At 38.4% G+C, this 12,211-nt stretch overlaps 1 protein-coding gene across 3 annotated transcripts; it reads left to right on the top strand.

Moving 5' to 3' along the window:
* The first annotated feature begins 2,489 nt into the window (after window positions 1–2,489).
* Window positions 2,490–8,568, top strand: LOC117419684 (fructose-2,6-bisphosphatase TIGAR B-like). Of its 3 annotated transcripts, none has more exons than XM_058985678.1 (6): window positions 2,490–2,839; window positions 4,019–4,056; window positions 5,205–5,326; window positions 5,794–5,871; window positions 6,351–6,461; window positions 7,225–8,568. In XM_058985678.1, the coding sequence occupies exons 1-6, from the start codon at window positions 2,808–2,810 to the stop codon at window positions 7,651–7,653; spliced, it is 810 nt and encodes a 269-aa protein (XP_058841661.1). In that variant the 5' UTR covers window positions 2,490–2,807; the 3' UTR covers window positions 7,654–8,568. The 3 variants fall into 3 exon arrangements, with proteins under 3 accessions (XP_058841661.1, XP_058841660.1, XP_058841659.1); XM_058985677.1 differs by lacking the exon at window positions 2,490–2,839 and adding an exon at window positions 2,846–2,982 and having other exon boundaries at window positions 7,270–8,568; XM_058985676.1 differs by lacking the exon at window positions 2,490–2,839 and adding an exon at window positions 2,846–2,982.
* Window positions 8,569–12,211: the final 3,643 nt, after the last annotated feature.

The following is a 12,211-nucleotide window of genomic DNA, read 5'->3' as shown; positions in this document are numbered from 1 at the left end:
AGTTTAAGGCCATGGGTTCGACCCTCGGCTTCCCCCATGTGTAGAAAGTCTGGGTTTAGTTTGTTTGGATAGAGTTTCAGTGATTAACATCAAGGTTAAATAAGCTGTAATATTTATATTTCACGAGCCTTAGCCTTGGAGAAAGGGAAACGTTAGGTATATTAACAATTCATAAGACTGGGATCTGTGTATGCATAGACGCGACCACCTGGAAGTTGGTTACTTATTCCCGGTTCCTTATTTGCGATGTAGCTGACAAAGCAGCATGTCCTTATTCTGTGTGTTTTAACTCACTTACACATCTTGCTCAATTAATATATTGCTACTATTTAAAAAATAACACCGTGTAACAAATTTTTTTTTTTTTTTTGGTTCCTGGGTAGTAAGTGTTATTTCCTAATTGCTTATGCCTCACAAGTATAGAAAATGGCTATTATTCCCCACAAACTTTGCTTTTGTAACCAGGAGTGATATTTTGAAATTTACCTATTTCCAATGAGAAAACGGGCGAATTTGTGTCTTTTCGTTCACATAAAGTCAGAAAAAAACAACATATGAATCCAAATTAACATGTATTTATACTAAAGTAATACAAAAATGACTACAAAAGATTTAGAAGTGAGTAGTTTTTCGAGATTTCCGATTATAGTGTAAATCACTTTCACGAATCAGCCCCCAAATGTAGTCTCCCATCATATTCTCGTTATACTGTCCTTGGTAGCGGCATTCAAAGTCCAGTATATCCTGGTGGAAGCGCTCGCCTTGCTCCTCCGAGTACGCTCCCATGTTCTCCTTGAATTTATCAAGATGAGCATCAAGGATATGGACTTTGAGGGACATCCTACAGCCCATTGTGCCGTAGTTCTTCACCAGAGTCTCAACCAGCTCCACATAGTTTTCAGCCTTGTGATTGCCCAGGAAGCCCCGAACCACTGCGACAAAGCTGTTCCAAGCCGCTTTCTCCTTGAGCTTCTTGGGGAATTCATTGCACTCCAGGATCTTCTTTATCTGTGGTCCGACGAAGACAACGGCTTTGACCTTTGCCTCAGACAACTTAGGGAAGAAGTCTTGAAGGTACTTGAAGGCTGCTGACTCCTTATCTAGAGCTCTGACAAATTGTTTCATAAGGCCCAATTTGATGTGCAGTGGTGGCATCAGCACCTTCCGGGGGTCCCAGCCATACTCATCATACTTCAAGGCGTCCAGCAAGGTCTTGATGCTGTTGTAATCCTCTTTGAGGTGTAATCCTCTTTGGAGCAGCACGTCTTTGAGGCTCCTGGATGAGCTGTCAATGAAGGACAGTATAACGAGAACATGATGGGAGACTACATTTGGGGGCTGATTCGTGGAAGTGATTTACAGTATAATTGTAAATCTCGAAAAACTACTCACTTCTAAATCTTTTGTAGTCATTTTTGTATTACTTTAGTATAAATACATGTTAATTTGGATTCATATGTTGTTTTTTTCTGACTATGTGAACGAAAAGACACAAATTTGCCCATTTTCTCATTGGAAAAAGGTAAATTTCAAAATATCACTCCTGGTTACAAAAGCAAAGTTTGTGGGGAATAATAGCCATTTTCTATACTTTTGAGGCATAAGCAATTAGGAAATAACACTTACTACCCAGGAACAAAAATTGTGTTACATAGTGTAATTGCTCCTCCTTTTTAAAAAAAAAAAAAAAAAACCCGAAAATATTAATAACAAATCTGTATCAGCAGCATAGCGGTTCCCTATATTACCCGCTTGTTTCGACTCATTTACCCACCTTAGACGCCTTGCTCACTAAATATCGAGGTATCCCTAGATAGGTTATAACCTCCTCTTTGCAAAAACACTAAAGATTTTAGTGAGCAAGCCGTACCCCACGATCAGCAGTACCCCAAAGTGTAGCCCGTTATAACCAATACAGAACGCATGGGGGCACGTCTTTTGATGCCCCATTTACCCCCCTTAGACGCCTTGCTCACTAAATATCGAGGTAACCCTAGATAGGTTATCGTCTCCTCTTTGCAAAAACACTAACGATTTTAGTGAGCAAGGCGTCTAAGGGGGGTAAATGGGGCATCAAAAGACGTGCCCCCATGCGTTCTGTATTGGTTATAACGGGCTACACTTTGGGGTGCTGCTGATCGTGGGGTACGGCTTGCTCACTAAAATATTTAGTGTTTTTGCAAAGAGGAGGTTATAACCTATCTAGGGATACCTCGATATTTAGTGAGCAAGGCGTCTAAGGTGGGTTAAATGAGTCGAAACAAGCGGGTAATATAGGGAACCGCTATGCTGCTGATACAGATTTGTTATTAATATTTTCGTTTTTTTTTTTTTTTTTTTTTTTAAAGAAGGAGCGATTGTTTTTTAAATAGTGGCAATATATTAATTGAGCAAGATGTGTAAGTGAGTTAAAACACACAGAATAAGGATATGCTGCTTTGTCAACTGCACCGCGAATAAGGAACCGGGAATAAGTAACCAACTTCCAGGTGGTATAGAAGCGTTGTATGTAAATATTGTCAGAGTCGAGGACGCAACCGGAGCGTTTTTCAGGACAAGTGCGCGCCCGGACAAAGCATCCACACTGTACCTTTAAAATGACACATTGGATTTACAGTGTGCCAAGCCGCGATTGGTCTATTTTTTCTATGTCATGAAACGCTCAACCAATCATTGTACAGTTGAGTTACCGGTACCCTGGAAGTTCCTCTTCTGAAGTGAACTGCTACAGTGCAGCAAAATAAACTGGGCGGATTTGGATTTGGTGTGTCAAGCAAGGGCGATTTACACGAGCTGAGCCTTGTAAAATGTTTACCTTTGCCTTTACAATGGTCAGACAGTAAGTGTATTATACAGTGATATTGCTTTCTGTGCATGTACGAAGACAATGCATGAACAGTGTTGCCGGCTTTGGCGCAACAGCCACGATATTGTTGGACATTTGTCTGAAGGCAGGTTTGGAAACAGAAGCAAGCTGTGCACGTAAGCTTTGACATTATGCGAATGGGATGGCAGTACAGTACGTTATAAAATGATATTGCCAGAGCGAGGCTTGAGGAATTACTATGTCATTGAAATTGTTGTCGTGTCGGTCTTTGTATCGTTATCTGTCTGGGTTTGGTATTATATTATTACTCTGTATCTCAGTGTGGTGCTGTATAACTGTATTTATAGTCGTACCGTTTGGCGTGTAAAGTTAAGATGTTAAGAAGAATCTACTTAGTAAAATTGTAGTATGACTGAACTCACACCGTGTGATTTATTTTGGTAACTTAACTATGTTGTGTTTCTGAAAGGGGAATCCACCCACTAATCACAACTGTTCCCATAAACAGCCTTCTCGTCTACGCCTCCTCGTCGTTTCATTGTTTGGTCCTCGTCCTCCTCCCCTGCCTCCACCTTGCAGTGTGTCTTGTCCAGCGGGAAGGTGGCCCTGAGTGTAACGTGTCCTGCCCGCTGGCATTACTAGTTATCATTCAATCAATATACATCCATGACATCACAGTTTGGACAGTTTATATGGGGGGGCTATCGAGCTCCAATGGACAAGGCCACAGACCAAATTATATTACGTTTCATATGGGCATGGTCATTTATCAGATGCAATAAAGAATAGTTCAATTCAAATCTTGTGGATGTCTCTTTTCTGAGTAAGCTGAAGTGGCAAATGCGCCAGGGTTTTAGTTTGTACTGCTCTTGTGTAATTTCTTCTATTACTATGACAAGTGCTTTTGGCCGTTTGTTCCAAGGCCGCGCTTTGCAATGTATTTATCCCTCAAAAGCATGTATTTACTATACTGTATAGAAATTACAGAAAGGACAGAGAAAATGTAAACAGGAGGGATTCACCACCACCTTTTTTATTTCACAGACTGAAAATAAAGCTGTTATTTTGGCATTCAGTTATTTTATATTCTAGTTATATTACAATTTTTACAGTAAGTTGTGGTTTATGGAAATACTTGTTTGGTGGTCATTCCTCTGGCCTGCACACTCAACTTTCTTTCTTGCTTCACAGTGGAGAAACTAGATACAACAAAGAGAAACTACTCCAAGGTACAGTAGGCCTATTTCTAGTGATTCACATATTTATTTATTTTTAATCACTGGTCACATTTTGAAGCGAATGCAGAGTTTGCTCCTATACTGTATTGCGAGAAATTTAAACAATTCAAGAAACAACTCAAAACAAGCTTCTCTTTTATAATACACCGAGCATCAAAAGAAACTTCTCACTATTATAACACATTTATTTTCGAAAATAAAAGGTATATAAATGATGGACATTGACAAAATGTTTTTGGTTTCTTTTTAATCCCTCGATCATTCATCTTGACTATGACACGCTTGAGTGACTTGACTGAAGCATATGCACTTAATCACCTAATTAGTGAGACAGTTGATTGGACACTGGATATGGAGTGATTTCAGCTGTTGAATTGCAAGCTTAAATAAAAGCAATAAAGAAAATCACAGAAAAATAAAAACAATCTGCCACGTCTGTCAAGAGAGCAGAGCTTCGTGCAATCGGCATGTTGGAGGCTGGACTAAGGCAGCATACTGTGTCTTGCCGTCTTGGGTGCTCACAGCCAGCAATTTCAAACCTGGTGAGACAGTATAACCAGCAACACTCTGTCAATGACAGGCCACGAACTGGGAGACCAAGAGTCACAACACCTGCCCAAGATCTACAGATCATTTTGCAGCATCTTCGTGATGTAAATTGTTAATCAGCACAATAAAAAGTCACTGCATCAGCTCTAAAACAGAGTTTGTCATTTTTCGATCAGATCTAATGAATTTTATCCAAATATAAGTGATAAGTTTCTTTTGATGCTCAAATATAAGTGATAAGTTTCTTTTGATGCTCAAATATAAGTAATATGTTTCTTTTGATGCTCAATATATATTTGACACAACCTGTAGTCTTGCGAAGCTGCACTCATGGCTGATCACCATTCATGGGGAGGTCAGGTTTACGTGATTCTAAAGTTTTGTAGACAGTTGTTACGGTGGTCAAAACTGTAAGGAGAAGCATCTCTTTCTTACAACTCACCCATGATATGTTACAGTATCTTAGATGTAAAGTACCTTGAAGTTCATGCCTAAAAAGTAATGTACAGTATTTGCTTTTGAAATTATTGTTTAATTTCAAAGCAGCAAACTCTCACAAAGGTTGAACAAATTGTCAATGGTTCATTTAGGCCAGGGTGTGGACGCGCCTTTGTCTGAAAACGGGCTGAGGCAGGCAGAAGCTGCAGGCGTTTACCTACGAGATGTGCACTTCACAAATGTGTTCTCAAGTGACCTCCAGCGTGCAAAGCAGGTGAGTGCTAGTGTTCTACATGATATAGCAAATGTATTTGAGTATTTTTGGGCTTTTTTGAAAGTTTCCTATTGTTTACCTTGTGAAAAAATAAATATCACATCCTGTGTTTATTTAAAGTATAACCCATTTTCTTATCTCTTGTTAGCATTAGCAGCATGCTTGCTGATCCCCTTATTGTTAAGAGGATTTGTTTTGTTGTTTTATTGGAGGTTTTTCAAACACCACACTGTAACTTTGGAAAGTTTAAACTGCTATTTCCTGCTACCCCATCACTTCCTGCTTCAGCCTCACTCCCATGGTCTATCAGAGTGAGAGTGAGGTTAGCCCATGGAACACCTGTGATAGGAAGTGGAACAGTGGAACAGGAGGTGATAGGTGACATTATGTTGGGACCTAAGCTGGATTCGAAGCCATGTCTTCAAAAGTGAAAGACTAATCTATAATATTGTAATTGTCTCTTTCAGACTGCTTCCGTAATTGTTGCACACAACAATCACTGCCCGGGAATAAAAGTAGTCTGTGATCCAAAACTGCGTGAGAGAGTAAGTAAGCATTGCCTTTTGAACTGTATTTATATATATATATATATATATATATATATATATATATATATATATATATATATATATAAAAAAAAAGTTTTCTCCAGGAAAACTCAGTTGCTGCTTGCTTGCTTGCATTATTGCATCTTTTGTTGTGTGCACTCTGCACAATACAGTAAATATATCATACATTGGTACCAAATTACGTATGTCTACAGATTTCTTTCAGCCACATGAAAAAGTTCAGCATACAAACTACAGCATATATGGCAACATAGAAACTATAAACATTTGTAATATATATGTTTTGGACAAGAAAATCCTGGATTGCTAAGCACTAAAGCTCAGCTCATGCAGATAGATATTCAACCTATATGTCCTGGACACAAGGCATAAGTATGTATATGAGTTCTGCAGGACCTTTTGCACACCTGTTATGCTCTAGATTGCGCTGAAAATGCCAAATGCATATTTTGCAGAGTTTTGGGATTGCAGAAGGGAAACCTGTGAAGGATATGAAGAACATGGCAAAGGCTGCAGGCCAGCAGTGTCCTCGTTTTACTCCTCCAGGGGGAGAGACTGAAGAACAGGTAGCTAGCCAATGACATGATAGAATCAGGCATCCATGGAGTGAATTGTGTAATGCAAATAAACAAGAGAAATACATGCTTGAAGTCCCAAGCATTCAGTTGTTGTAACCGCTTCTTACACTAACCAGGTACCATAAATACTGCTCTGAAAGGGTTATACATGTAAGTTCAGTTCAGTGTCTACTGTTAAACTCACATGCTTCCATGATTTTGTAATTTGAGATGTACTTGCACTGATGATTTCAAAAACTATATAGGCTGTCATTAAAGAGATCCATCACTAGATGGCCCTGTATCACACTAAATTATCAACTGTGGGCTTATTTCAGAGAAAAGCAGATCAGTCAAAATGTTGGTCTTAATGTGTACTGTAAGTTCAAGAGCCTTATAAGCACATTATAAAGTGAAGACATGCCTTGCCATACCTTTTGTGAAACTGCCTCATTAGGACAAAACAGTGCTAAATTAATATCATGAGTTGGATCAGAATGATGAAGGTCTTTATAACAAAGTACACCAAAGATAACTGAAAATGAAACCCTTAATGTATAAAACTACTACTTTCTGTAGTACCAGGCACACTTTCTATATACATCATTTAAGGTGATTGTTACCAACTGCAGTCATCCTATTACCCGTTTCACACACACAGTACACTTTCACCTTCATTAAGGTGTGTTTTGGAATTTTCTTCAATGCTATGATATGATATGTAACTACAGAGTGGTTTAAGCATTGGTCATGTGTTTGTGCTTTGTGCTAGGTACAGTCTCGAGTGAAAGATTTCATGGATTCACTCTGCCAGCAGATTGTGGCCCAGCATGCTTCGCAATGCAGCCAAGGAAAGGAAGGATTAGAGATGCCCCACAATAGTCTGGGGGATACTTGTGGAAGTTCGTCCCCAGCCACAAACTGCTCTGAGTTACATGAAGCCTTTGCAGACGCTGTAGATGGAGCTGTGGACCTGCAGGTGCATGTTCTGGTGGTCAGCCACGGCACCTACATGAGGAACGTGGTGAAGTATTTGGTGGAAGAGCTCCAGTGTACATTGCCTCAGAGCTTGAAGATGTCTCACGTATTCTCAGCCTGTCCTAACACAGGGATGTGTCGATTTCGCATTGCTGTCGATCACAGTACTGGACTCTCCCCCTGTGTTGATTGCATTTTTATTAACAGAAATGACCACTTTTGATCCCTGGATACGCATGAGTAGCTAGATGGGTTTGTGTTATAAAGTGTCTCAGAGCCCTGTGTCCAAAGAGCCACTCAGTCAGAGTATCTGGTAGTGAAAGTGCAAAGTGAGATGTGTGGGCGTCTCTTCGTTTGGAATTAAACTTCCTTTCCACACCCCACCCCCCTCTAATCCTCCTAACAGAGACCTGTCAATCCCAATGCCCTAACTCCAGATGACCAGTTCCCGGTATGGCAGTATCTGATTTTATTTCTGTTTGACAAACTGAAACGCGGGTATGGGTTAGGGTAGTTTAGTTCAAAGACAATCTTTACCAGACTTCAATCTTCTAAGAAAGGCTTGTTAGAAAATAACTACTTAAATTTGCATAGGTTACAAACATTATACATTATTTATTCTGATGTGTACTGAAGGATTTAAGCCTGTTCTCAGCCTGTTTCATTAGGCATAATTATTTGAGTTGGTTTATCAGGTCACTGTTTATTTTTTTACTGGATTGCTGTTTGTGTTTTCATTGTTTGAAACATACAGTCCTCACAAGGAAAAGTGATTGCCACAATTACAGTGTTTGACCACTAGGTAGCAGTAGAATCAAAAGTAAACTGAATATTTAAAAAAACAAAACACTTTTTGCACTTATTTAGGATGTGTCATGCATTGATACATTTTTAAGTTATTGCATTTTTAGGCATATTAAATACAAAACAAAATACCAGAACAAATCTTTACAGACAATAGTAATGTCAATTAGTATTAAAAAGGGCAGCGTCCCTTCTGTCTTTGCTCAGAACAGTAATTTAAACATGTAAACAACATTGCATTACTGAAGAAGGGTTACTGCTTTATTAAAAACTTGTATTGTTATTATCCCTTTTTTTTAAGGTTGTAATAAAAACTGGAGTTATTTATATTCAATACACTATCTTGGAATCATTTGTATTCAATACACTGTACACTGCTGGTACTTTACCTGATTCTTCAGCTTATGAAAGATATTGGAAAACTCATTTCTACAGGTTTTTTAGTTCTGTGTAGCTGCTGTTCTTTAATAGCCCTCTAGGTGGTGTCATTAATCTATTGAAAAGTACCATAAGCAATACTGTAGTAAGACACTATAGTACAGTACGGGCTTCCCATAATGCATTTGTTTTTTTAATCACAAACCAGAAGATTTTCTTTTCCCAATACAAGTGAATGACAGAGGCACTGTGAATAACACCCATTTGGAAAGAAAATATATATTTTTTACAATACAAATATATTGAAAGTAGATTTTGAATGAGTTCAAGGTAGATTTCAGTAGCTAGAACTCTCAACGCTGTTGTATACATTTCTTTTCTGCATGGGCATTCTTTCCCTCTGGTGTGTGGTTCATTCAGGTTTCATTGTAAATCTAGTCAGAAATATGTGAAAATCTGAGTAATTTGTGAAACCAAATCTTTTTTTTTCACCTTGACTATTCACATGCAACTCATTGAATGTTGTTGAGGTGTACAGTTGTTAAAACGCATCCCATGATGGGCGCATGTATGAATTTACAAAGCCTCCTCCACTGGCTCTCTCATAAACTATTTAAGCTGGCTACTTCACTCCCAAACCAGCAATCTGCTACAGTCCAACCAGTTTGGTTATCGATGACCATGGAGTTTTCATACTGTGTTTTGACATTCTCTCGTTCTCCCATTTCGGAGAGACCCACCTTGTGCAAGTTTTTTTTTTTTTTTTGTGGTTTTTTAAAGTGTATCACTAGTAACGATATTAATTCCAAAAAAGTTTGTTATTTATATTTGCAAATTATTAAGAGATTAATTTTCAAGACCCGGGTTCTGACTGACCACAGTCTATAAATATAGGCAAAATGTCAAAATAATAATATAAAAAAGAAAAGACAAATGCTGTTCGGTTTTATTTCTTGCTGCCACAATATAAAGAAAGATCATTTTAGGGTCATTGGAGTTGATATTATAATAATTCAAAATGTGCACTTGTAAAGCCTTTTTTCTATTATTACAGTAAAGTTATCGTAACATAAAAAAATGAATAAACACACAAACTCGGGGCCAATTCCACCAGCAAATAGTCTTACTACATAGTCTAAGACTGCCTGTGCATTATGGAGCTCTGAATCCACCCCTTGGAAGCACAATGAGATCCGTGCGACCTCTAATGCGGTGCCTCCCCACACCAAAATAATCCCTTACAAAACGGTCATGCAGTATTCAGCAATGTTGAACTGAGCAAATTGTTCTCCTCGGGCTCCTCATTAGTGGACAGATGAAATATGATTCATCAGTGAACAAAATAGGTGCCCAATAATGCTGACTCCAGTTGCTGTCCTGACGTGAATATTGATCCCATGTGCAATGGCATGGTGAGTGCCAATTTGTGTAGCTGTCGGCTGTGATGTGGCTGACTTCCCACAACCTTCTCCAGGGCGTCTAGAGACAATGTTTCCAGTCTGGAAAAACAGATTGGATCACACCGAACTGACCAGCTACACATCTTTGTGTAACCCAAGATTCCAGCATTTGAACAGCCTTGGCAGTCTGGACTTCAAAAATCTTTGTCAGCCTTATCTAGCAACATTAGAAGCTATAATTCTCAAACCAACAACAACAAGCTATGTTATCACCTGAGCAGCTACTTGACAAATGATAAAATCTGAAATGGTGTACCTTTTTTAAGGAGCGGGGGCAGCTGGTGCAAAATGCACCTGAACAGATGGCACAATTTATTGAAGAACACGGAAAAAAGGTCTACATGGCAAATGCCTTAACTTTTTTTGCCAGTATGTTATTGTTTTTCTTTTTTTGTGGGTGGGGGATACTCCACGTCTAAATCAAAAGAGCCACATTGGGGAGCTCAGGGAGTCGTCTTTTGGGTAGTACAGTGTACCTCACATTGACACTCAACAAACCAGCTCTGAGCCTCCTAACATGTATCTTAGCACCTTCCTTCAACCATTTATTCCATAGGTTATGAAATATGTTTCATGTGAGGATGAAGTAATCACTCCTAACATGTAGCCTGGATATGCCATCCTTGGACCACAGGGAGACTGGGATGAGCGAGTGTGGGGGTCAACACCTTTTAAAAGCATTCAGCAACACAAATTCAGGTGAAGACTTTAAAAAAAAATGTTATTTTTTTCATAACATGCTTTTTTAAAAAAAAACACCCACATCAGACACACACTGCAATCATGTTCAGTGATAATGGTCAGGCACCCACAGATAACAGTGTGTAAAGGGTGCCCACACTAAGGGTGAATAGGCAGGGTTTAAAATAAAGGTGTACACACTGACACTTTTCATATAACTGGTTATAACTGGTTAGCTCCATCTAGTCATTTTTACCCAACAGGTGATTTTTGCGTAATACAATTAAATAATGAATTTACTTTGATTTTCAAAAACAATACCATATTTTATTCATAAAATATTATCATTACACTAGAACATTTTTATTAATTTTCTGTTAGTACAGTACAAATTCATTTAGCACTCATTTTTGCCCACTTTAAAAGTCCACATATTCCTATCAAACTCATATAAACCAACAGTATGTTTGTGTGTGAACTGTGGAGTTGTGTTCTGTATTGTGACTCCTCTTAAGAAGAATATTCACCTATTTTTCCTGATAAACACTCTTGCCTTGGTCTAAATCCTTACAATGAGTTAAATATTAGTATAAGTTAGTATATATATATATATATATATATATATATATATATATATATATATATATATATATATATATATATATATATATATATATATATATATATATATATACAGTGCCTTGCAAAAGTATTCAGACCCCTGACCAATTCTCTCATATTACTGAATTACAAATGGTACATTGAAATTTCGTTCTGTTTGATATTTTATTTTAAAACACTGAAACTCAAAATCAATTATTGTAAGGTGACATTGGTTTTATGTTGGGAAATATTTTTAAGAAAAATAAAAAACTGAAATATCTTGCTTGCATAAGTATTCAACCCCTGTGCTGTGGAACCTCCCAGTTTACACCGATGAAAGAAATTACCCTAACGAGGACACAATTACCTTACCATTGGCCTCCACCTGTGAACCATTAAAGTTGCTGTCACATTTTCTGGATAAAAACCCCACTGTTGAAGGATCATTGGTCAGGCTGTGAATCTGAAGGAAAATGAAGACCAAAGAGCATTCTACAGAAGTTAGAGATAAAGTAATACAAATGCATAGATTAGGGAAAGGGTACAAAATAATATCCAAGTGTTTGGATATCCCAGTGAGCACAGTTGGTTCAATAATCAGGAAGTGGAAGCTGCATCACACCACCAGGCACTGCCAAGAAAAGGCCGTCCCTCAAAACTCAGTGCTCAAAATAAAAGGAGACTTGTGAGAGAAGCCACAGAGGCGCCAACAATCACTTCGAAGGAGCTACAGAGTTCAGTGGCTGGAAGTGGAGTAATGGTGCACCAGTCAACCATATCAAGAGCTCTGCATAACACTGGCCTGTATGGGAAGGTGGCAAGAAAGAAGCTGTTACTCAAAAAGTACCATCTGAA

The sequence above is a fragment of the Acipenser ruthenus genome, chromosome 14 (genome assembly GCF_902713425.1).
Source record: "Acipenser ruthenus chromosome 14, fAciRut3.2 maternal haplotype, whole genome shotgun sequence".
NCBI classification, from domain to species: Eukaryota; Metazoa; Chordata; class Actinopteri; order Acipenseriformes; family Acipenseridae; genus Acipenser; species Acipenser ruthenus.
Note: the sequence above shows the minus strand (reverse complement) of the source record. Positions and strands in the feature narration are given on the sequence as shown.

Excerpts from the sequence above, each read along its gene's own strand:
- LOC117419684 (XM_058985676.1), top strand. The coding sequence starts at position 2,888 with ATGCATGAACAGTGTTGCCGGCTTTGGCGCAACAGCCACGATATTGTT. Across the intron at positions 5,872-6,350 it reads ATCCAAAACTGCGTGAGAGA|AGTTTTGGGATTGCAGAAGG; the intron begins GTAAGTAAGCAT and ends CATATTTTGCAG. Across the intron at positions 6,462-7,224 it reads GGGGAGAGACTGAAGAACAG|GTACAGTCTCGAGTGAAAGA; the intron begins GTAGCTAGCCAA and ends GCTTTGTGCTAG.